This window comes from Panulirus ornatus, chromosome 44 (assembly GCF_036320965.1).
Source record: "Panulirus ornatus isolate Po-2019 chromosome 44, ASM3632096v1, whole genome shotgun sequence".
In the NCBI taxonomy this organism is placed as follows: domain Eukaryota; kingdom Metazoa; phylum Arthropoda; class Malacostraca; order Decapoda; family Palinuridae; genus Panulirus; species Panulirus ornatus.
In genome coordinates, this window is record NC_092267.1 from 11,966,493 (window position 1) to 11,992,500 (window position 26,008).

A 26,008-nucleotide genomic window follows, 5' to 3' on the forward strand; every position below is an offset into this window, starting at 1 on the left:
GCATGAAGTAATGGAAGTGAAGACCAGATTGAGAGTGTTGTGAGAGAGTGGTCGTGTAAGATTGTGTTGCTACAGCATGAAGTAATGGAAGTGAAGACCAGATTGAGAGTGTTGTGAGAGAGTGGTCGTGTAAGATTGTGTTGCTACAGCATGAAGTAATGGAAGTGAAGAACAGATTGAGAGTGTTGTGAGAGAGTGGTCGTGTAAGATTGTGTTGCTACAGCATGAAGTAATGGAAGTGAAGAACAGATTGAGAGTGTTGTGAGAGAGTGGTCGTGTAAGATTGTGTTGCTACAGCATGAAGTAATGGAAGTGAAGAACAGATTGAGAGTGTTGTGAGAGAGTGGTCGTGTAAGACGGATGAAGATAAATTCCTCCTTAACATTAGTGGGAGGAGTTCAACCAGGAGATTGGCTGGAGATAAAACTGGGTTGACAGTGCTTGGGTGGAGGGTGGCGTACACAGCTGCTGGGAGACTCATTACTGCTACACTCTCCTTGAGGACCGGTGTGTACACAGGTGAGGGTCCACTGCCAGGGTGACCACAGCTAGTGGTCAGGGGGGGACACAACAACATGATTAACACTACTTAACTACCTACCTACCTACATACATACATACATACCAAACTACCTACCTACCTTCCTTCCTGCCTCCTTGCCTGCTGCCTACCTACCTACCTATGACTATGTTTTGCCATAATGGTAGGCTTAGCGTATGTCTTACTTACTGAATTGTGTTGTTTTTCTCCGCCGTTGCTACTCCTGTGTTCATCAAGGAATGTCTTCAACCATGAGTCTAAGTTTCTTTTGAATTTTTCCGTGGGTATTCAATGCATGCTATCATTACTGTTATCGTTATCATCACTACTAGCTTATTCTGCACATTTCCTTGAACCTGATTTGAAACATTCTGAGGGTCAAGTGAAAAAGGCATATTACATCACCCTCAGCTTCATTTAACATCTTCCTTAAACCCTCATCTTCACTACACAGTAATTTTAACCACACCCTCATTCATCACTCACTATCACTACACCCTTATGCTTACTACAGATTCATTTTCATTACACACATCTTCACTACAGCTTTACTTTCAGAACCCCATACCTACATCAAATCTTATCTTCACAATACCCTCACCTTTACTTGCTAGGTTCCAAGGCCTGCCTGTGGTCAGGCTTTAACGTAGCTTGAATCATTGTGTGTTCACTATACCATTCTTCACTAACACCATCATCTTCACTATACCCTCATCTTACTAAACTGCTTGGTTTCAGAGCTGGGTTATCTACATTACCCTCACTGTGTTCACGAAATTATTCTTCAGTACACCCTCATCTCTACTAAGCTAGGCAGGACGAAATATTTTCCACACACACACACACTAACAGTATCGATGTTTACATCTATTATCATTATCATTATTATTATTAATTATTATTACTATCATTATTATTATTCTCTTCCCTCACATTATATGACTGGTATCCACGAACACCTAGTGCAAGTAGAACTGCCTTATAAAACCTAGTTATCCCTAGCACCATTCCTTATCAACATCCATCTCCCCAGTACCAGTTCCCATTAACACCTCCATCTCCCCAGTACAAGTTCCCATTAACACCGTCTCCCCAGTACCAGTTCCCATTAACACCTCCGTCCCCCCAGTACCAGTTCCCATTAACACCTCCGTCTCCCCAGTACCAGTTTCCATTAACACCTCCGTCTCCCCAGAACCAGTTCCCATTAACACCTCCATCTCCCCAGTACCAGTTCCCACTAACACTTGACTGGTTCTCCCCAATACTAGTCCCCATTAACACTATCTTTCCTCAGGATCAGTCATGGGGCCCATAACAACCTTGCTGCTCCTCTTGACGCTGTCTGGATGTAACTTTGCTCAGCTGCTTGGTGAGTACCCACTCCCACAGGTACCGCTGTACCTCAGCTGCTTGGTGAGTACCCACTCCCACAGGTACCGCTGTACCTCAGCTGCTTGGTGAGTACCCACTCCCACAGGTACCGCTGTACCTCAGCTGCTTGGTGAGTACCCACTCCCACAGGTACCGCTGTACCTCAGCTGCTTGGTGAGTACCCCCTCCCACAGAGAGGAGAGTGAATGGTTCCGGGTCAGGGTTGGTCTGCGGATGGTTTGTGTGATGTTACCACGGTTAATTTGTTTATGAATGGTATGGTAAGGGAGGTAAATACAAGTCTGGGAGAGAGGAGTGAGTATAAGGATATGCCATAACAGCCTTATAGGAGGTCTGACGCCTAAAAGTGTTTCAGATGGATGTTCTAACCCGCCTGGGAACAATCAACTGGCTGGTATAATCGCAGGTGTACTGGAGAATGTACGACCCATCCTGGTGCATGGCATACCCGACCTGGGCATCCCACCCCTCGATCCCCTGGGTCCACTAGGACACACTAGCTTCCACGTGGACACCAGTGCCATCAAGTAAGTTCCTGACTCATCTGGCCATCATTATGCCAACATAACTTTTCATTCTTGATACCCCAAAGCTTATTCACTAACGCGCAAGAAATGTAAATTTTCTCATGCTGGTTCCAGTTACTGGGTGCTTTTGATATATATATATATATATATATATATATATATATATATATATATATATATATCGCCATTTCCCGCATTAGCTAGTTCACGGATTTCTTTCATGTTAAAGAAACAAATCATTATCGTAATTGAACATTGTACTCATGTCTTCATTCTTCCTCCTCTCTTCTACTATTATAGACTGGCTGTTTGCAACCTTTCCCAGTAACTCACTTGAAACCATCAGTTAGGTACACATTTTGTCATTATATTCCTTTTCCTGAAGCACGGGGACCAAAACTGGTAATGTCTTCTGTAAACTGGATCTGTTATCTCATGAATAATATTCTAGATATATTTTTCTTTATACTTGAGGCAATGTCGACAGTTATTCTTACTGTACACTGTACTGTTTCATGAAACGGGGAGATTTTTTACTGTGTCAGTACGAGATCCTCTCACAGGTCGCATGTTTGGGAGTAGTGAGGGAAGGGGTTTCGGTACATATTTGTTCTTCTTGGAGTTAGTGGATGGCTACGGTCCGACTGTTGTACCTTGTACAATTATCTGTTTCACTTCATATAAATTGATCGTTTTATAAAGACATGATCCATCCGAGTTTAAGTTGCCGAATTCCTGGGCTTGTGGCGTCTTGGACGGTAATTCACATCTAGGTCTTGTTAGCATTATTATTCTTATCATAAAGCTTACTTCATTTATGTAAATTTCTTAGCTTGCAAACTCTCTGGAAGTTCACAAGACCACTTGAGCTGCAGACACAGGCAGCGTTTGTCCTTCAGAGAAGCAGGGGTGCGCCCTTTGTACACGTCTTGATTTACAGTCACGACATTTGGCCTCTTCCTCTTGTACGTTCTCTGACTTTCCTCTGAATTTCGTATTGTATGAAATATGTTCTAGAAACTTGGGGAGCAAACATGGCAACGAATGGAACCATGGAAGCGGAGGTGTCATAGGGTGGGTGAGGAGGCGAAGGTTGTAGGAGCATTGAAGAATGTGAGGAATAAGATAGAGAACTTTATACGAGAGGGACATGGATGAATGTATAGTAGTCCCAGTAATGTATGATGGATGCGAGGCGTGGGCTATAAATTAGTACGGCAGACGGTGGATGTGTTGGAAATGAAATGTTTGAGGACAATATGTGGTGTGAGGTGATTTGATAGAGTAAGTAATAATAGGGTAAGAGAGATGTGTGGTAATAAAAAGAGTGTGGTTGAGAGAGCAGAAGAAGGTGTTTTGAAATGGTTTGGTCACATGGAGAGAATGAGTGAGGAAAGATTGACAGAGAGGATATATGTGTCAGAAGTGGAGGGAACGAGAAGTACCAAAGTGGAGGTAGAAAGATGGAGTGAAAAAGATTCTTAATGATCGGGGCCTGAACATACAGGATGGTGGAAGGTGTGCAAGGAATAGAATGAATTGGAACGATGTGGTATACCGGGGTCGAGGTGCTGTCAATGGATTAAACCAGGGAATGTGAAGCGTCTGGGGTAAACCATGGAAAGTTTTGTGGGGCCTGGATGTGGATAGGGAGCTGTGGTTTAGGTGCATTATACTTGACAGCTAGAGACTGAGTGTGAACGAACGTGGTCTTTGTTGTCTTTTCCCAGCGAAACCTCGCGCACGCGCGGGGGGAGGGGGTGCCACTTCATGTGTGTCGGGGTGCCGACAAAATGGAGGAAGGCAGCAAGTATGAATATGTACATGTGTATATATGTTTACGTCTGTGTATATATATGTATGTCTACGTTGAAATGTATAGGTATGTATATGTGTGTGTGGACATATATATGTGTATGTGGGTGGGTTGAGCCATTCTTTCGTCTGTTTCCTTGCGTTAACTCGCTAACGCGGTAGACAGCGACAAATTATAATATATATATATATATATATATAAATATATATATATATATATATATATATATATATATATATATATATATATATATAAGACAAACCTGTGCACACACACACACCATCAGAATACACCTATCAGGATCATCTCTCGCGATGACGAAGCTGAGTTTCTTGTCAAATAATTTGTGCTTTGTCGTAAAACCATGAAAATGTAGAGTCCTACAGACGACAGACACCATGCTTACTCCATGGCAGTGCCTGTGAACATGAATAATATTGATTGCTGACAAAATTGCTTCTCCTTTCCCTTTACAGTCTGGGGTGGTGGTTTGTAAGCAGGTCTTCCGATCCTTCCGCAGGTTAGACGGGAGTGTGAATGACACGAAGGTCATGAAGCTGTCTGAGTACATCATCTGCCAGGTCAACATGACCTTAGGCATCGCACAGAAGTTTGCTATCGACCTTCGTCTCCACAACTTCCACGCAGAAGGTTTCTACAACGTCGACGGCATTGCTTTCTCTCTCTTCCCCGTCTTTGGCAATGGTGACTTCAGGTATGGGCCAAGGTGTGATACAGGTAGGACCATGGTGTGATACATGTAGGACCATGGTGTGATACAGGTAAGGCCATGGTGTGATACATGTAGGACCATGGTGTGATACAGGTAGGGCCATAATGTGATGCATGTAGGACCATGGTGTGATACAGGTAGGGCCATGGTGTGATACATGTAGGACCATGGTGTGATACAGGTAGGGCCATGGTGTGATGCATGTAGGACCATGGTGTGATACAGGTAGGGCCATGGTGTGATACAGGTAAGGCCATGGTGTGATACAGGTAGGGCCATGGTGTGGTACAGGTAGGACCATGGTGTGATACATGTAGGACCATGGTGTGATACATGTAGGACCATGGTGTGATACAGGTAGGGCCATGGTGTGATGCATGTAGGACCATGGTGTGATACAGGTAGGGCCATGGTGTGATACATGTAGGACCATGGTGTGATACAGGTAGGGCCATGGTGTGGTACAGGTAGGACCATGGTGTGATACATGTAGGACCATGGTGTAGTACCTGTAGGACCATGGTGTGATACAGGTAGGGCCATGGTGTGGTACAGGTAGGGCCATGGTGTAATACATGTAGGACCATGGTGTAATACCTGTAGGACCATGGTGTGATACAGGTAGGGCCATGGTGTGGTACAGGTAGGACCATGGTGTGATACATGTAGGACAATGGTGTGATACAGGTAGGGCCATGGTGTGGTACAGGTAGGGCCATGGTGTAATACATGTAGGACCATTGTGTAATACCTGTAGGGCCATGGTGTGATACAAGTAGGGCCATGGTGTGGTACAGGTAGGACCATGGTGTGATACATGTAGGACCATGGTGTGATACAGGTAGGGCCATGGTGATACATGTAGGACCATGGTGTGATACAGGTAGGGCCATGGTGTGGTACAGGTAGGACCATGGAGTGATACATGTAGGACCATGGTGTAGTACCTGTAGGACCATGGTGTGATACAGGTAGGACCATGGTGTGATACATGTAGGACCATGGTGTGATACAGGTAGGGCCATGGTGTGATACATGTAGGACCATGGTGTGATACAGGTAGGGTCATGGTGTGGTACAGGTAGAGCCATGGTGTGATACATGTACGACCATGGTGTGATACAGGTAAGGCCATGATGTGATACAGGTAGGACCATGGTGTGATACATGTAGGACCATGGTGTAGTACCTGTAGGACCATGATGTGATACAGGTAGGGCCATGGTGTTTTACAGGTAGGACCATGGTGTGATACATGTAGGACCATGGTGTGATACAGGTAGGGCCATGGTGTGATACATGTAGGACCATGGTGTGATACAGGTAGGGTCATGGTGTGGTACAGGTAGAGCCATGGTGTGATACATCTAGGACCATGGTGTGATACATCTAGGACCATGGTGTGATACAGGTAGGGCCATGGTGTGGTACAGGTAGGGCCATGTGTCATACATGTAGGACCATGGTGTGATACAGGTAGGGTTATAGTGTGATACAGGCAGGGCCATGGTGTGATACAGGTAGGGCCATGGTGTGATACAGGTACGGCCATGGTGTGATACATGTAGGACCATGGTGTGATACAGGTAGGGCTATAGTGTGATACAGGCAGGGCCATAGTGTGATACAGGTAGGACCATGGTGTGGTACAGGTAGGGCCATGGTGTGATACAGGTAGGACCATGGTGTGATACAGGTAGGGTTATAGTGTGATACAGGCAGGGCCATTGTGTGATACATGTACGACCATGGTTTGATAGAGGTAGGGCCATGGTGTGGTACAGGTAAGGCCATGGTGTAATACATGTAGGACCATGGTGTGATACAGGTAGGGTTATAGTGTGATACAGGCAGGGCCATGGTGTGATACAGGTAGGACCATGGTGATACAGGTAGGGCCATGGTGTGATACAGGTAGGGCCATGGTGTGCTACATGTAGGGCCTTGGTTTATATGGTGTAATACAAGTAAAGACACGTATGATACAGGGTAGGCCATACTGCAGTACAATTAGGGCCCTTGTTTGATATGGGTACGGCTATGGTGTTATACAGGTAGGGCCGTGTTGTGGTAAAAAGGCCATGGTGACAAAAGTAGGGCCATGGTGCGATACAGGTAAGGCCATGATGTGATAGGGTCATGGAGGGATACAGGTAGGACCATGGTATGAAACGAGAAGGGCCATGGTGAGAAACAAGTAGGGCCATGGTTTGATACAGAAAGGGCCATGGTGTGATACATGTAGGGCCACGCTGTGATACAAAAGCCATTGTGTGATAGAAGTAGGGCCATGGTGTGATACAGGCAGGGCCATGGTGATACAGATAGGACCATCGTATGATAAAGATGGGACCATGGTGTGATACAGGTAGGGCCATGGTGTGATACAGGTTGCATCATCGAGTGATACAGGTAGGGTCATGGTGTGATACAGGTAGGGTCATGGTGTGATACAGGTAGGATCATGGTGTGATACAGGTAGAGCCATGGAGAGCTACATGAAGGACTATGTATAATACAAGTAAGGCCATGGTGTGATACAGGTAGGGCCATACTGCGATACAATTAGGGCCGTGATTGATACAAGTAGGGCCATGGTGTGATACAAGAAGAGCAGTGGTGATACAAGTCGAGCGGTGCAGTACAGGTATGGCCATGGTGTAATACAATTAGGGCAATGGAAGGATACAGGTAGGACCATGGTATGATACAAGGGCCATGGTGTGATAAACGTAGGGCCATGTTGTGATACAGGTAGAGCTATGGTGTGATACTGGTAGAGCAATGGTGTGGTACAGGTAAGGTCATGGAGTGATACAGTTAGGGCCATGGTATACAGAGAGAGTCATAATGTGATGCAGGTAAGGTCATGGTGTGATACAGGTAGGGCTATGGAATTATACAGGTTGGACCATGATGATGCAAGTAGGTTTATAGTGTGATACAGGTTGGGCCATGATGTGATACAAGTAGGTTTATGGTGTGATACAGGTAGGACCATGGTGTGATACAAGCAGGGCCATGGTGTGATGCAAGTAGGTTATGGTATGATACAGGTAAGGCTATGGTGTGATTCAGGCTGGGCCATGATGTGATGCAAGTAGGTTTATGGTGATTAAGGTAGGTCCATGGTGTGATACAGGTAGGGCCATGGTGGGATACAAGCAGGGCCATGATGTAATACAAGTAGGTTATGGTATGATACAGGTAGGGCCATGGTGTGATAAAGGTACAACCATAGTGCGATGCAGGTAAGGGCATTGTGTGACACAGTTAAGGCCATGATGTGATACATGTAGGGTCATAGTGTGATAGAGTTAGGGCCATGGTATGATACAGGTACGGTCATGGTAAGCTATAATTGTTGTCATGGATTCATAAAGGTACGGCCATGGTGTGGTACAGGGAGGGCCATGGTGTGATACAAAAAGGGCCATGGAGGGATACAGGTACGACCATGTTATGATACAAGGGCCATTGTGTGATACAGATAGGGCCATGGTGTGATATAGGTAGGGCCATGGTGCGGTACAAGTAGGACCATGATGTGATACAGATAGGGATATGGTGTGACAGGTTGAGCCATGGTGTGATACAGGTAAGGCCATGGTATGATACAGGTAGGGTCATGATGTGATGCAGGTAGAGTCATGTGATACAGGTTAGGCCATGATTTGATAGATAGGGGCCATGGTAACTACAGGTAGGGATATGGTATGATACATGTCAGGCCATGGAGTGATAAAAGTAGGGCCATGATGTGATACAGGTAGGGCCATGGTGTGATACAGGGATGGCCATTGAGTGATACAAGTAGGGTCATAGTGTGATAAAGGTAGGGCCATGGTGTGATACAAGGGCCATAGTTTTAGAGCCATGGTGTGATACAAGGGCCATAGTTTGTTATAGAGCCATGGTGTGATATAAGGGCCATAGTTTGTTATAGAGCCATGGTGTGATACAAGGGCCATAGTTTGTTATAGAGCCATGGTGATACAAGAGCCATAGTTTGCTATAGAGCCATGGTGTGATACACAAGGCCCATAGTTTGATATAAGTAGTGCCGTGGTGATAAAGGGCGGGCCATGGTATAATAAAAGTAGGGTCATGGTGTTGTATAGGTAGGCCATTGTGTGATACAGGTAGGGCCATGGTATGATACAGGTAGGGCCATGATATAGGTAAGGTCATGGTGTGATACAGGGAGGGCCATGTTAAGGTAGGGTCATAATTTGATACAGGTAGGGCCATGGTGTGATAAAGAGGGATATGGTGTTAAACAAAAATATAATTCATCAAATGGCTATCTTTTGTCTATTTCTGCATTCTTCCATATTCTATGATGGAGTCAATTACATTATGGTTACCCATGATAGTTATGTTTTCTTTGATTATGTATATTTCTCATATCAAATCGGAGAAAAAATGATTTTCATAATTCTTTGTAATAAAGTGAAAGTTAAGTATTGTAAAGAGGAGTAGTTTCAACCTAAATAATTATTTTCCTTCAGAACTTTTAATTAAAAGACCTTTGTGTGGCTCACGATGATGTAATCTGATTCGTTTATATTTGACGAAGATTGTTGGGGAGGTCTCAAGTCATAGTGTATTGTTCCCTTCCCATACTACAGTTCAGAAATATCTTTTCTCCTATCTTTGAAGCAACCCATTAGGTAGTAAGCTGTTAACTATTTTCTCTCTTATTAGAACGGAACTACCGCGCTAGCCATGCCGTCTAATCCTTACACCACACCATAACCCTGCTCAAACTCGCATATTTTCTTCACACAACTCCTCTTACCAATTCCTGTCTGCTCAAACCTGGGCCACTTGTACCTCCATACTTAACCTGGGCACACTCAACTCCCATACTTCACCTGGGGAATCCTCACCTCACCTAATTCACCTGGGCCATCCGCACCTACCTTCTCACTCTCGCATGAACCTTTACCTGCTGCAGCCATCTTGTCCAGCACTCCAGTTGGGTCATGAGTCGTCCTCGCCTCGCCTTTGTTCATGCCAGAGAACTGCTGCATACCTAGACTCCTCCCTTGGACTCCACCCGTGAGCAAGTTACTAATCTTGTCTACCTGCAGGCTGGACGTGTACGACGTCGTCATCACGGGCGGGGCAAAGATGACCTACAACCCCTTCACGGACCACGCCGCCATGAAGGACCTACAGCTAGGTATCTACTTCAACGACCTGGAAGTAAGTGTCTTCTTCCCTATGGTTCTTTGTGTCAACATCTTGACTTTGTAGCAGAGATCCATGCTCCAATGCCAGTAGCACAGATCCATGCTCCAGTAACAGTATCAACATGAGACGTGTAGAATATTGCATGAAGTGGTGTTTACACAGGAGAGGCAGTCGTCAGCTTCTCGCATCTTTAGAAACAGTTGTGACTGAAGGAAATGTCCAGTAAGTATGACAAGAAAACTTACGGACGTTCGGGAAGGGATGAGAAATACATGCAAGACGGAAGGCAGATATTCTTTATCTCACGTCAAAAGTTCTTATGAAAAAAAGTTCCTATGATGAAAATGTTTAAAGTACTACCACTGAACACAGTCAACAAAGCTCCTTTCTTAGTTTCATTAGCAGACTGGTGAGCTTCCGTGGTGTAGTGTTGACTGTGACGCAATCGCTGATCACTCGAGGTCGAGTGTCCAAAGGTTCGAATCCTTGTAGTGGCATTTGCTTTACAGTCGACCCAGCTGTTCATCTTCCCGTAAGGACTGGTCCATAAACTGGTGACCTGGAATAGATTAGGGTACATAAAGAGTTAATGATATGACTTTGATGAGGGTATTCGCTAGCCCGTGCCACCAAAGCAAACATAATGTTAAAAAATCTTAGCTAAGAAATGAAAATAAAATTCAAAGCACTTTAAGATATACCTCGTTGTATTTTCAGAGATTGCATAGGAATTATGTAGTATTATTAAGTATACTGTAGTACAGTGATGTTCAACAAACCCTTAACCGACGAAATACCCAGCTTGCAAGAAGCGTCTCCCCCGACCAACATGGTGGTGATGGTGACCGTTCTCAGATGCTGAACATACAACAACATTCCCAGAGAACTTATGGCACCGCTGCTGGTAATACAAAAACACATAGTCTCGTGATGACCTACTCCCTAAGTACATACTTATGCCATTTGTCTTCAACCTTTGAGACAGCCGTTGTGATAATAGTGGACCACCACTTCCTCAGTTCTGAGAATAGCTAGAACTGTAGGAGACGAGTATGGTGTCTACCTTTGTGGTCTAGTATATGATCCTTGACGACTGCGTCACGACTTGCTGAGCATGACGGTTTAGCCTTTTGGTACCTTGACCTGGCCTTGGACCTGACCTTTCAGGGTCAGGTCCAAGACCAGGTCATCACACTTAAGTATCATACCTTCTTGTTCATGGGGTTAGACGAGGTTGGCATATTGCCATCATCAGCACGGCCACCTCTGCTGCAGCTGATCTCGCTTCCAGACTTACCTCGTCTTCAACATATGACGTAAGCTTGTGACCAACCTGCCTTGACCTCGGCTGACCTCGTGCACGACCTAATCTGACCATTTCTTACATAACTAGAGTACCTCAGCGACATCTGCTGCTGACCGACATCTTTTTGCAAGTGGCTCTGTCAGGAGGATGAAGGTTTCCATACTGGCAGTGGCTATAGTTTGTAGTGGTCGTGGAAGGTTATTGTGGATAGGTATAATAGGTGGTTAAGAAGGAGACTATGAACAGTGGTAACATTTGTTTGTGGCACCTGGGTAGCAGAGGGAGGGAGGTAGGTCTATGGTGGAGTGTTGACACTAACGCACTGCTGTTGTTCTGTGGATACAGCTGGAGATGGAGTGCATCCTGGGCTGCGGTGACATGTCTGACCTCGTCAACAGCGTCGTCAGCGACATCGGTAAGTGGTGCTCCTTGGCAGCTGGTCCCTTGACCATTAGTGCCAGGGACTATCCCTAGTGTGAATGGTGGTCCGTGGCAGCTGGGCCCCTGACCATCAGTGCCAGGGACCATCCCTAGTGTGAGTGGTGGTTCCTGGCAGCTGGTCCCCTGACCAAAGACAAATCTGTTGTGGTATTTTACTTAAGATCAGGTGGTAAGAGAGATGGCTGGTAGACCCAGCTGGCTGCTATCATCTGTTGCTCGTGTAAACCAATAACACGAGATTATAAACTAATTATTTGTGCTGACATCAGATACATAGAAAATCAGTAAAACAGCTTATCTTTTAACAGAAAAGAAAATATTTGGCTGACAAAGGAATAAACTAAATAGGTATAAATGTCTCCATATATCTGTTCCCTCAAACAGATCTGCTGCTTAGATACAGGTAAACAAATCACAAAAACGGAGAATTTAGAAAGACTAACTTTTTATGATTTAGATCAGACCTCCAAATTTTGTTATTGGAATGTTATGAAGCAGTCTGGACAATCCTGGCGAGAAAACATCTGAAGACGTGTTCACATACATACATACGACTGATCCAATGTGTTTCCCTGACCAGCACCACCTATGTTCTTCGCCATCTGGAACAACATAGAACCAATCCTGACCCAAGCCCTTCAAGATGGCATCAACGATATTCTTAAGAACATCTCCATCTCTGATATCATAACGCTGGAGACACGGTAAGTCCCATGTGGGTCAACCTCTCTCTATTGATATCCAAGTGTGTTAACTCTCACCTTCATGTCGTGATAATCAAAATTTCCAGAGAACAAAAACCCTTCCTGGGGGTACTGCCTCCCAGCACCCACTCACGGTTAGCTACTGCCTCCCAGCACCCACTCATGATTAGCTACTCCCTCTCAGCACTCTCTCAGGGATAGCTACTACCTCCCAGGGTTAACAACTGCCTCCTAACACCCAACAGAGTTGATTACCGTTCCTAGGGTCAGCCACCATATACTTCCTGTCATTACGCAACTCCTAATTAGTCATGACTTCAACATTCGAGATCTGACACTTACTTTCTCTAAACCTGAACCGTTGTGCTGGGGTCTATAAGGTCGCCCATGATGCCATATACTATGCAATTGTAATTGGTTTACATATCCAGGAGGCAAAGTAAATGGTTAATGTAAAATTTGGGAATTTTTCATGAATTCTAGATTTCTGTTTGAAAACGGTAGGAAAGTGTGTGGTGATGACATAACATGTACAACATATTGTAGTTGTCTTACTTCTAAACTGTGCTGACACTACTACGTAAAGCTTAACAAGGGAGACTTATATATTTTCCTGCATCTAATTTCTTGGTTTTCTGAAGACCTGACTTTTGTTTCTTATAAAGTTAGATATTAAACAATCTTTCATACTCTTGACCTCAGTGATCCCGTGGTACCATCCACAGGCGCGCCATGCAACTAGGTAACGCTAACGTGTACATGGACCTGGTGATGAAGCAGGTGGCAGAGGCCATCATAGATGTGGGTCTAGACCCTGCAGCTCTCCCATACATCACACTCGACTTTGCACTGGTAATGTCGTTGTTCCACTCTTGCAGAATTGTTATTCTTCCTACTCATTAATGATGACGGTGGTATGTCTGTATCAGTAATCTCGAGGAATATGTGTAGCAGCCCTACACTAGCTGAACACGTGTGCAGTCCCGCCCATAATACTGTGTAATGCAATCCAAAACACGTGCACTGTACCTAACCTGTATGCAATCCAAAACACGTGCACTGTACCTAACCTGTATGCAATTCCCTACCTTATAGTAACAGGAACATAAGTTCTCAGTTATATTTTGACAAATGTATACATTCCTCCCCAGTAAGTATTGCCCATGCATCTTTCTTATATCTTACACTAACAATTTGACTTCCACATCCCATCACTCACGACCCTTCTTGCTGGGGAACCTCCCAAATGCCAACACTTCTAAATACCTCCCATTCCTCACCCACTTCTCTTGCTTCGTTTCTTCTTTTGCCATCCTACACATAATCTCTTTTGTTACTACTTCATACACGTCTATCAAACTCTTACTTTCATCTCCCTCTTCTCACAACATCCCTTGCCTTGCCTCCACCAGCTCAAGGTCAGGCATCCAACCAATTGTTAGTCTCAATACTTGCACATCCAAGCGTCTCTCTTTTGCACGCCATCACAGTACGTAATCCAATAATGCCCTCTGACCACATTTCCTACTCATTTACATATGTCCCTAAATTTTCCAACTCATTTAACTGTGTCCCTTAACATAAACAAGGTATTTCTTGTCATCAGATAGTTTTGAGCGCACAACTCCACAAACTGTTCAATTTCTATTCACCTTACTCATTATACCCCATCTACCAGAGTTATACCCACAAATGCTACATTGACTCTCGCATTTAAGTAACCCATATATATATGTATATATATATATATATATATATATATATATATATATATATATATATATATATATATATATATATATATGCGTGTCGTAGAAGGCGACTAAAAGGGGAGAGAGCGGGAGGCTGGAAATCCTCCCATTCATTTTTCATTTTCCAAAAGAAGGAACAGAGAAGGAGGCCAAGTGAGGATTTCCCTCAAAGGCTCAGTCCTCTGTTCTTAACGCTACCTTGCTAACACGGGAAATGGCGAATTGGAAAATATATATAATATATATATATATATATATATATATATATATATATATATATATATATATATATATATATATATATATATATATATATATATATTCTATTATACTTTGTCACTGTTTCCCGCGTTAGCGAGGTAGCGCAAGGAAACAGACAAAAGAATGACCCAACCCACCCACATACACATGTATATACATACACGTCCACACACGCACATATACATACCTATACATCTCAACATATACATACATATACACACACAGACATATACATATATACACATGTACATAATTCACACTGTCTGCCTTTATCAATTCCCGTTGTCAACCCGCCACACATGAAATGAAAACCCCCTCCTCCCGCATGTGCGCGAGGTAGCGCTAGGAAAAGACAACAAAGGCCACATTCGTTCACACTCAGTTTCTAGCTGTCAAGTATAATGCATCGAAACCACAACTCCCTTTCCACATCCAGGCGCTTCACATGCCCCGGTTCGATCCATTGACAGCACGTCGACCCCGGTACACCACATCGTCCCAGTTCACTCTATTCCTTCCACGCCTTTCATATATATATATATATATATATATATATATATATATATATATATATATATATATATATATTTCTTTTTTTTTTAAACTATTCGCCATTTCCCGCGTTGGCGAGGTAGCGTTAAGAACAGAGGACTGGGCCTTTTTTGGAATATCCTCACCCGGCCCCCTCTGTTCCTTCTTTTGGAAAATTAAAAAAAAAAAAAAAAAAACGAGAGGGGAGGATTTCCAGCACCCCGCTCCCTCACCTTTTAGTCGCCTTCTACGACACGCAGGGAATACGTGGGAAGTATTCTTAATCCCCTATCCCCAGGGATAACATATATATATATATATATATATATATATATATATATATATATATATATATATATATATATATATATATATATATATATATATATTTATATATATATATATATATTATGTACACACGTCTATTAGCGGTCTCTCACCAGGAACATGAACTACATCATTTGCTCACCACATCATCCTACATGTACAATGCACTGTAATACAACCATGCCTCATAGACCTTCCCACGGTTTACCTTGACCACTTCATATTCACTGGGTCATCCATTAATAATATCAGTATGGCATGATGTCCTTTTCCTCAACAAACTATCAATAATGTTGTTGCCATAACCCAGTTAACAATGTCCTGCCCCTTTAGTTCACAACGTCACCAATAACAACAGTTTTCTTTGTGTGAGGAGACAAGTCCTGTCGCCCAGAAGACTGAACCTTTGTAATGTTGGGATAACATACTCTGGGTCATTCCATTATGTGAAATATGAGGGAACCTATAACGTTACCATGACATTATCACAACACTGGTTGTATTACCAGGGTTGTACTGGTTGTATCACGAGGGTTGTTGATTTTGAAGATAACCTACCACAGCGTTTACTGGAGTAGAGTGGATGTAAGGGTTACCCCCGATGTAAAATAATGTGCAAAAAATCTGTTATGTCAAAATTTGAAGTACTAGCAGTTATCAGTACAAATATTGTTCCATCCAAATATTCTGAAATGATTTCTTGAAATAACTACATGACTTGCCTGCCACAGGGCCAGGCGGAGTTATACGACGGCCAGCTGACAGGCCTCTCCTCACTCAAACGGTCTGGTACCTCTACCTTCGACAAGGTGGCCGATTGGGTCTTCCTGTACGCGAACATGGCAGTCGATGACCTGGCGGTAAGTGAGGGTACGAGGAAGGGTCTAGTCCGGGTGAAGCCTGTTGTCTGACTGACCACTGAAGCATTAGAAATTAGGTAAGATCAGCATCCTAGATTCACTTATAGTACTAGTACATGCAATCTGTGAATGCACTTGCAAGGTAAATTGATCTTGGTGAGCCCCTTTGTCTACACTTTGCGTCACCAAAGACCAACCAATACACGACGATACTTTCCATGTGGTGATGATGATGATGTGTGAACATAATACCAGCCATCATTACAGGTAGAGGGGGGGGGGACTCTATTTGACACAGGATCCTGTGTCTGGTTTGTGACTGTGTCAACCAATGACACTCATATTACTGCCACAGGTGCACTACGTAGCCAACGTGACCTCGGGCACAACAGTGTATGGCGTGGTGGTCCATACCAACATTAGACGAGTGGCCGTTTACATGGTGGCACGAGCAAACATCTACAACTTCAGAGTCGACCTGGACCAGTTCATCATCAGTGAATTCGGGTTAGTTTCTCCTGCTTGTCATGATGATGACAGCTGCCCCAGGGGCTGCAGCCACAACTGCGGCAGGGGATGACGATGGACATACAGTACCTGCTACTGTGATAACCTTTACGAATACCGTACATGCCACAACTACTGGGGGTCATCACTTCAAGTTTTGCCTAATTTAACAACTATGGACACTAATCACTACAGCTGTTAAAGTAACTACTTCATCCAGTCATTGCTACATTAACTACTAGTAAAAACGCTCTATCGTCAAAGGGATATGACAGCAGGGTTAATGTTTCAAAATATCTTTCAATTCATTAGTGTTTACTAAAATTGCTGATACTGATAGTATGACAATCAATTGGTGGTCGAGTGAATTTCCATTAACTGCTATTGCAGTTATTACTGAAGGCTTGTTTGTACAGCAGTTGATATTACTTCTAGGTTGTTTGTTATAGCTGTTGATACCGAAACTAATCTGCTGGTAAAGCAGTTGTTACTGCTCTGTACAACCAGCTGCTTAGGTACATGATACTGCTCTTGTACTGATTCCTGTAGCAGTACTTGTTGCTGTTATACGAGTCGTTTATGAATCTTCATCATGTTGTAATGACTGCTGTAAAATTGTATTATGTAGTAGTTACCGAGTTTTACGTTAGCTTTAGCAACTATTTCTACTACTGTTTCAGTACTTACAGTGGATGTTTGCACACTGGTCATTTTCATCATTTTTCCTGTGTTCTGTTGCTAAAGCTGCTAATAATGAATACTGTACCCAGCGACTGCAGTATTTAATGGTACTTCTGCATCTACAGCATTTATCATTTCAGTGGTGGGCCAAAATTACAGTTCCTGCCTCCGTGATCCTTGTACCTCAGTGGATTTCTCCTACTATATATGTATATGATATTGTTTACTATGTGTTGCTTATTTAATATTTGTTACTAAAGTTATTACTCCTGCAAGAGCAGAAGTGCCAGCCACTGCTTCACACGAAGTAATTATTTTCTAAAACAACGGTAACTTTCTGTACCAAGTTGTGTAGCAGCTACAGGTACAGTCATTACTTCTTCACATATTGTACATACATCTAGTTCGTGCAGTGGTCTGCAGCAGCTCTTACTTCCTTCGTTGACCAGTTGTTCTACTGTGGTCACTACACAAGTCCCCCTTACAGTTGTCGCCATAGATTCTACAGTTTTTTCCTCGTTCTAAAGTAGTCGCTACAGCTTCTCCAGGGGTTGTTCTCTTTTGTTACTTCTACAGTGGTTGTTATAGTAGTCGCTTCAGCTTCTACAGTGGGTGTTTTCCTTATTACTCATACAGTGATCGTTATAGTAGTCGCCTCAGCTCCTACAGTAGTTATTACAGTAGTTGCCACAGCTTCTACTTTGGTTCTTCCTTTTACTTCTACAGTGAACGTTCCAGCTGTTGCCAGTGCTTCTACAGTGGTCACCGCAGTAATCACTATAGCTTATCAAATGTTTGTTCCTCCTGTTGCTTCTACAGTCGTCATTACAGTACTTATCACAGCTTCTAAAATAGTTATTCCTCCTCTTAATTCTAAAATGGCCGTTACAAAACTCGCTACAGCTTCTACAGTTGACCTTCCTCCTGTTACCTCAATAGTGGATGTTCCAACTGTTGCCTCTACAGTGGTTGTTCCTCCTGTTGCTTCTACAGTGAATGTTCCTCCTGTTACCTCAATAGTGGATGTTCCAACTGTTGCCTCTACAGTGGTTGTTCCTCCTGTTGCTTCTACAGTGAATGTTCCCCCTGTTGCTTCAACAGTGAATGTTCCTCCTGTTGCTTCAACAGTGAATGTTCCTCCTGTTGCTTCTACAGTGCATGTTCCTCCCGTTGCTTCTACAGTGAATGTTCCTCCTGTTGCTTCTACAGTGCATGTTCCTCCTGTTGCTTCTACAGTGCATGTTCCTCCTGTTGCTTCTACAGTGCATGTTCCTCCCGTTGCTTCTACAGTGCATGTTCCTCCTGTTGCTTCAACAGTGAATGTTCCTCCTGTTGCTTCTACAGTGCATGTTCCTCCTGTTGCTTCTACAGTGCATGTTCCTCCTGTTGCTTCTACAGTGCATGTTCCTCCTGTTGCTTCAACAGTGAATGTTCCTCCTGTTGCTTCTACAGTGCATGTTCCTCCTGTTGCTTCTACAGTGCATGTTCCTCCTGTTGCTTCTACAGTGCATGTTCCTCCTGTTGCTTCTACAGTGCATGTTCCTCCTGTTGCTTCTACGGTGCATGTTCCTCCTGTTGCTTCTACAGTGCATGTTCCTCCTGTTGCTTCTACAGTGCATGTTCCTCCTGTTGCTTCTACAGTGCATGTTCCTCCTGTTGCTTCTACAGTGCATGTTCCTCCTGTTGCTTCTACAGCGAATGTTACTCCTGTTGCTTCTACAGTGCATGTTCCTCCTGTGGCTTCTACAGTGCATGTTCCTCCTGTTGCTTCTACAGCGAATGTTACTCCTGTTGCTTCTACAGTGCATGTTCCTCCTGTTGCTTCTACAGTGCATGTTCCTCCTGTTGCTTCTACAGTGCATGTTCCTCCTGTTGCTTCTACAGTGCATGTTCCTCCTGTTGCTTCTACAGTGCATGTTCCTCCTGTTGCTTCTACAGTGCATGTTCCTCCTGTTGCTTCTACAGTGCATGTTCCTCCTGTTGCTTCTACAGTGCATGTTCCTCCTGTTGCTTCTACAGTGCATGTTCCTCCTGTTGCTTCTACAGTGCATGTTCCTCCTGTTGCTTCTACAGTGCATGTTCCTCCTGTTGCTTCTACAGTGCATGTTCCTCCTGTTGCTTCTACAGTGCATGTTCCTCCTTAATCAATATGGTTTCTAAGGCACCTGCTCCTCGGGGGAGGATGATAATGGCTCATGGTAGGGGAGGATGATATGGCTGTTGGAAGGGGAGGATAGTATGGCTTGGAAGGGGAGGATGGTATGGCTGTTGGAAGAGGAGGATGGTATGGCTGTTGGAAGAGGAGGATGGTATGGCTGTTGGAAGGGAAGGATGGTATGGCTGTTGCCAGGGAAGGGTGAGCACAACTTTACTATTAATAACTAACTTGAGATAAAGTGATCCAGGCAATAATACTGTGTACTGTTTCTCATACACTGACATATATGCATACAGTGTATACTTAGATGTGATGTGTCATACAAACGTAATGACACACATCACATATCTACAATTACCTACTTAAAGTCTGCCATGCTACCCAACATGAACATAATGATACCGTTAAGCCACACTCTCTGACTGACTGACAACACTTAACCTTGTTAAATGGCGTTCTATGATCTTGTTCACTCACAATTAATTTTCATTTGATTTATGATCTTGTTCACCTACAATAATAACTTACTCTCTGTTCACTTGGTTTATGATCTTGTTCACCTACAATAATGACTTACTCTCTGTTCACTTGGTTTATGATCTTGTTCACCTACAACCATAACTTACTCTCTGTTCACTTGATTTATGATCTTGTTCACCTACAATAATAACTTACTCTCTGTTCACTTGGTTTATGATCTTGTTCACCTACAATAATACCTTACTCTCTGTTCACTTGGTTTATGATCGTTTTCACCTACAATAATAACTTACTCTCTGTTCACTTGGTTTATGATATTGTTCACCTACAATAATAACTTACTCTCTGTTCACTTGGTTTATGATCGTGTTCACCTACAATAATAACTTACTCTCTGTTCACTTGATTTATGATCTTGTTCACCTACAATAATAACTTACTCTCTGTTCACTTGGTTTATGATCTTGTTCATCTACAATAATAACTTACTCTCTGTTCACTTGATTTATGATCTTGTTCACCTACAATAATAACTTACTCTCTGTTCACTTGGTTTATGATCGTGTTCACCTACAATAATAACTTACTCTCTGTTCACTTGATTTATGATCTTGTTCACCTACAATAATAACTTACTATCTGTTCACTTGGTTTATGATCGTGTTCACCTACAATAATAACTTACTCTCTGTTCACTTGATTTATGATCTTGTTCACCTACAATAATAACACTCTCTGTTCACTTGATTTATGATCTTGTTCACCTACAATAATAACTTACTCTCTGTTCACTTGATTTATGATCTTGTTCACCTACAATAACAACTTACTCTCTGTTCACTTGGTTTATGATCTTGTTCACCTACAATAATAACTTACTCTCTGTTCACTTGGTTTATGATCTTGTTCACCTACAATAATAACTTACTCTCTGTTCACTTGGTTTATGATCTTGTTCACCTACAATAATAACCTACTCTCTGTTCACTTGGTTTATGATCTTGTTCACCTACAATAATAACTTACTCTCTGTTCACTTGGTTTATGATCTTGTTCACCTACAATAATAACTTACTCTCTGTTCACTTGGTTTATGATCTTGTTCACCTACAATAACTTACTCTCTGTTCACTTGGTTTATGATCTTGTTCACCTACAATAATACCTTACTCTCTGTTCACTTGTTTTATGATCGTGTTCACCTACAATAATAACTTACTCTCTGTTCACTTGATTTATGATCGTGTTCACCTACAATAATAACTTACTCTCTGTTCACTTGGTTTATGATCTTGTTCACCTACAATAATAACTTACTCTCTGTTCACTTGATTTATGATCTTGTTCACCTACAATAATAACTTACTCTCTGTTCACTTGGTTTATGATCTTGTTCACCTACAATAATAACTTACTCTCTGTTCACTTGGTTTACAGAAAGATTGATGTGAAGATCGACGGTCTGGGTCTGCTAGACTATGTTGTGGGTCCACTAACAGAGGCAGTAGCCAACATGGTGAGAGAGTCTGTGGCTAACATCATTGAGACCATAATTAAACAAATAATCCAACAAGTCCTCAATGAGAACCCCTGGCCAATGCAATAGTAGCCCCAGCAGGACCTAAGCACAGCACTGTAAGACCACGGCAGGAGCCAAAGGAAAGCGACTGGTGACCCTGCTTCAAGAGAAAGCTATATCTACTGGTCTAACCTACTTCATACTAACATGACATTCAGTTGCTCATCATATCCCACCAAACCTCTTGAGTATTCTTTATCATTATGAGAAGAGCAAGATATGCAACCCTTAGTAACTTTACCAGTCTGCAAGATATGCAAAACTACACTTTCACGTTAGCGGTCTAACGAAACATCTAAGGTTAATCAAATTAATGAGCTAGTATAATTCTATCTCATGCATTGGTTCTTTGCAGTGAGAATGGATGGTATGTTGTTCATTATACATTTATACTCAAGATTTGCCAATTAAATATCAGTAACGAGCAAAATTATATCATTTTCCACAATATAAAATAAAAGCTTTATTAAAATACAAAAACTAAACCTAACCATTATGATCGACTAATCTTTCACACATGAAGAGAACACCCACAATATCACAATTAACCTTAAAAGAATTCTCGTTAGGTTTGGTGACAAACTTATATTGCATATCATCAATGCAAAGACCAAATGCAAAGCCCAACATCTGACATACATAGGATACCCAACATACAAACTGGTTGTTTCATTAACAAATATGGTCAAAACCATTCTTGAAACCTTTTTGTTCTCCACTTTATATATCAACAATGCTCCATTCTCTGATCCTGAATGAAACATGGTTCAGTAGCTTACATTAAGATGTGCCTAGATTATTAGTTATCAATATGTAATGAGCACCAGAGTTCGCTGCTGTAGGCTTGGTGCTGAAGAGGGAATGCCAACTTGTGGAATGTCATTTAATGATTTGGTTAGTAAAGGTATTTGTTTAGTATTGATTTATTCTGCTACTTCTGTTGTTAATGGTTCTCTCTGAGCTGGTCTGTTTGTTTTATATCAACAAACTTGTGGGATGAGATGTAGTTCATATTTTTTTTTTTTTTTTGTGGTATCTAAGTTTTGCTGGATTGGGTTGTGATTACTGTAGTGTGTGAGACTGTATAATGTATGCATGGGAAATATGTGAAATGTATGACCTGGCATACGGTCATCTAGTTCTGGAGTGTAGAACTTTGTACAAGTTACTGAACATACATATTATAATTACTCACAAACATGTAACGTATGTACATTTTGATTATAGCATATTCAGTGTGGAGTATTTGGTATCATTCATAGAGATGCCTTCTTGAAGGTGAAATGTCTTAGTGAAATGAATAATTCGATGAAAATGAATATGAACATTAGACTCCATGACAGAATAATGATACGAAAATTTGAGAACATAGGAAAGATGACAAATAATTGTGAATATGCTGTCGAGTTCAATACGATATGCAAAATATTTCCTTCCTTCATTTACTTCAGTATATTATCCCTGGGATGGGGAGAAAGAACACTTCTCACATAAACCCTGCATGTCGTACACAACAACTAAAAGGGATAGGAACAGAGGGCAGGAAATCTTGCTAACACGGGAAATGGCGAATACACACACACACACACACACATATATATATATATATATATATATATATATATATATATATATATATATATATATATATATATATATTATATATATATATATATATATATATATATATATATATATATATATATATATATATATATATATATATTTTATATTTTTATTTTTTATTATACTTTGTCGCTGTCTCCCGCGTTTGCGAGGTAGCGCAAGGAAACAGACGAAAGAAATGGCCCAACCCCCCCCCCCCATACACATGTATATACATACGTCCACACACGCAAATATACATACCTACACAGCTTTCCATGGTTTACCCCAGACGCTTCACATGCCCTGATTCAATCCACTGACAGCACGTCAACCCCGGTATACCACATCGCTCCAATTCACTCTATTCCTTGCCCTCCTTTCACCCTACTGCATGTTCAGGCCCCGATCACACAAAATCTTTTTCACTCCATCTTTCCACCTCCAATTTGGTCTCCCTCTTCTCCTCGTTCCCTCCACCTCCGACACATATATCCTCTTGGTCAATCTTTCCTCACTCATTCTCTCCATGTGCCCAAACCACTTCAAAACACCCTCTTCTGCTCTCTCAACCACGCTCTTTTTATTTCCACACATCTCTCTTACCCTTACGTTACTCACTCGATCAAACCACCTCACACCACACATTGTCCTCAAACATCTCATTTCCAGCACATCCATCCTCCTGCGCACAACTCTATCCATAGCCCACGCCTCGCAACCATACAACATTGTTGGAACCACTATTCCTTCAAACATACCCATTTTTGCTTTCCGAGACAATGTTCTCGACTTCCACACATTCTTCAAGGCCCCCAGAATTTTCGCCCCCTCCCCCACCCTATGATCCACTTCCGCTTCCATGGTTCCATCCGCTGCCAAATCCACTCCCAGATATCTAAAACACTTCACTTCCTCCAGTTTTTCTCCATTCAAACTCACCTCCCAATTGACTTGACCCTCAACCCTACTGTACCTAATAACCTTGCTCTTATTCACATTTACTCTTAACTTTCTTCTTCCACACACTTTACCAAACTCAGTCACCAGCTTCTGCAGTTTCTCACATGAATCAGCCACCAGCGCTGTATCATCAGCGAACAACAACTGACTCACTTCCCAAGCTCTCTCATCCCCAACAGACTTCATACTTGCCCCTCTTTCCAAAACTCTTGCATTTACCTCCCTAACAACCCCATCCATAAACAAATTAAACAACCATGGAGACATCACACACCCCTGCCGCAAACCTACATTCACTGAGAACCAATCACTTTCCTCTCTTCCTACACGTACACATGCCTTACATCCTCGATAAAAACTTTTCACTGCTTCTAACAACTTGCCTCCCACACCATATATTCTTAATACCTTCCACAGAGCATCTCTATCAACTCTATCATATGCCTTCTCCAGATCCATAAATGCTACATACAAATCCATTTGCTTTTCTAAGTATTTCTCACATACATTCTTCAAAGCAAACACCTGATCCACACATCCTCTACCACTTCTGAAACCACACTGCTCTTCCCCAATCTGAAGCTCTGTACATGCCTTCACCCTCTCAATCAATACCATCCCATATAATTTACCAGGAATACTCAACAAACTTATACCTCTGTAATTTGAGCACTCACTCTTATCCCCTTTGCCTTTGTACAATGGCACTATGCACGCATTCCGCCAATCCTCAGGCACCTCACCATGAGTCATACATACATTAAATAACCTTACCAACCAGTCAACAATACAGTCACCCCCTTTTTTAATAAATTCCACTGCAATACCATCCAAACCTGCTGCCTTGCCGCCTTTCATCTTCCGCAAAGCTTTCACTACCTCTTCTCTGTTTACCAAATCATTTTCCCTAACCCTCTCACTTTGCACACCACCTCGACCAAAACACCCTATATCTGCCACTCTATCGTCAAACACATTCAACAAACCTTCAAAATACTCACTCCATCTCCTTCTCACATCACCACTACTTGTTATCACCTCCCCATTTGCGCCCTTCACTGAAGTTCCCATTTGTTCCCTTGTCTTACGCACTTTATTTACCTCCTTCCAGAACATCTTTTTATTCTCCCTAAAATTTAATGATACTCTCTCACCCCAACTCTCATTTGCCCTTTTTTTCACCTCTTTCACCTTTCTCTTGACCTCCTGTCTCTTTCTTTTATACATCTCCCACTCAATTGCATTTTTTCCCTGCAAAAATCGTCCAAATGCCTCTCTCTTCTCTTTCACTAATACTCTTACTTCTTCATCCCACCACTCACTACCCTTTCTAATCAACCCACCTCTCACTCTTCTCATGCCACAAGCATCTTTTGCGCAATCCATCACTGATTCCCTAAATACATCCCATTCCTCCCCCACTCCCCTTACTTCCATTGTTCTCACCTTTTTCCATTCTGTACTCAGTCTCTCCTGGTACTTCCTCACACAGGTCTCCTTCCCAAGCTCACTTACTCTCACCACCCTCTTCACCCCAACATTCACTCTTCTTTTCTGAAAACCCATACAAATCTTCACCTTAGCCTCCACAAGATAATGATCAAACATCCCTAGTTGCACCTCTCAGCACATTAACATCCAAA

General features: G+C 42.4%; 1 protein-coding gene across 2 annotated transcripts; it reads left to right on the forward strand.

Moving 5' to 3' along the window:
• Nucleotides 1-439: 439 nt before the first annotated feature.
• On the forward strand, nucleotides 440-23,039 carry LOC139762748 (uncharacterized). 2 transcript variants are annotated; one of them, XM_071687840.1, is made up of 11 exons: nucleotides 440-519; nucleotides 1,839-1,913; nucleotides 2,292-2,463; nucleotides 4,800-4,994; nucleotides 10,109-10,223; nucleotides 11,863-11,932; nucleotides 12,539-12,662; nucleotides 13,388-13,514; nucleotides 16,264-16,392; nucleotides 16,748-16,899; nucleotides 21,656-23,039. In XM_071687840.1, the coding sequence occupies exons 2-11, from the start codon at nucleotides 1,847-1,849 to the stop codon at nucleotides 21,822-21,824; spliced, it is 1,320 nt and encodes a 439-aa protein (XP_071543941.1). In that variant the 5' UTR covers nucleotides 440-519; nucleotides 1,839-1,846; the 3' UTR covers nucleotides 21,825-23,039. The 2 variants fall into 2 exon arrangements, with proteins under 2 accessions (XP_071543941.1, XP_071543942.1); XM_071687841.1 differs by having other exon boundaries at nucleotides 442-507.
• Nucleotides 23,040-26,008: the final 2,969 nt, after the last annotated feature.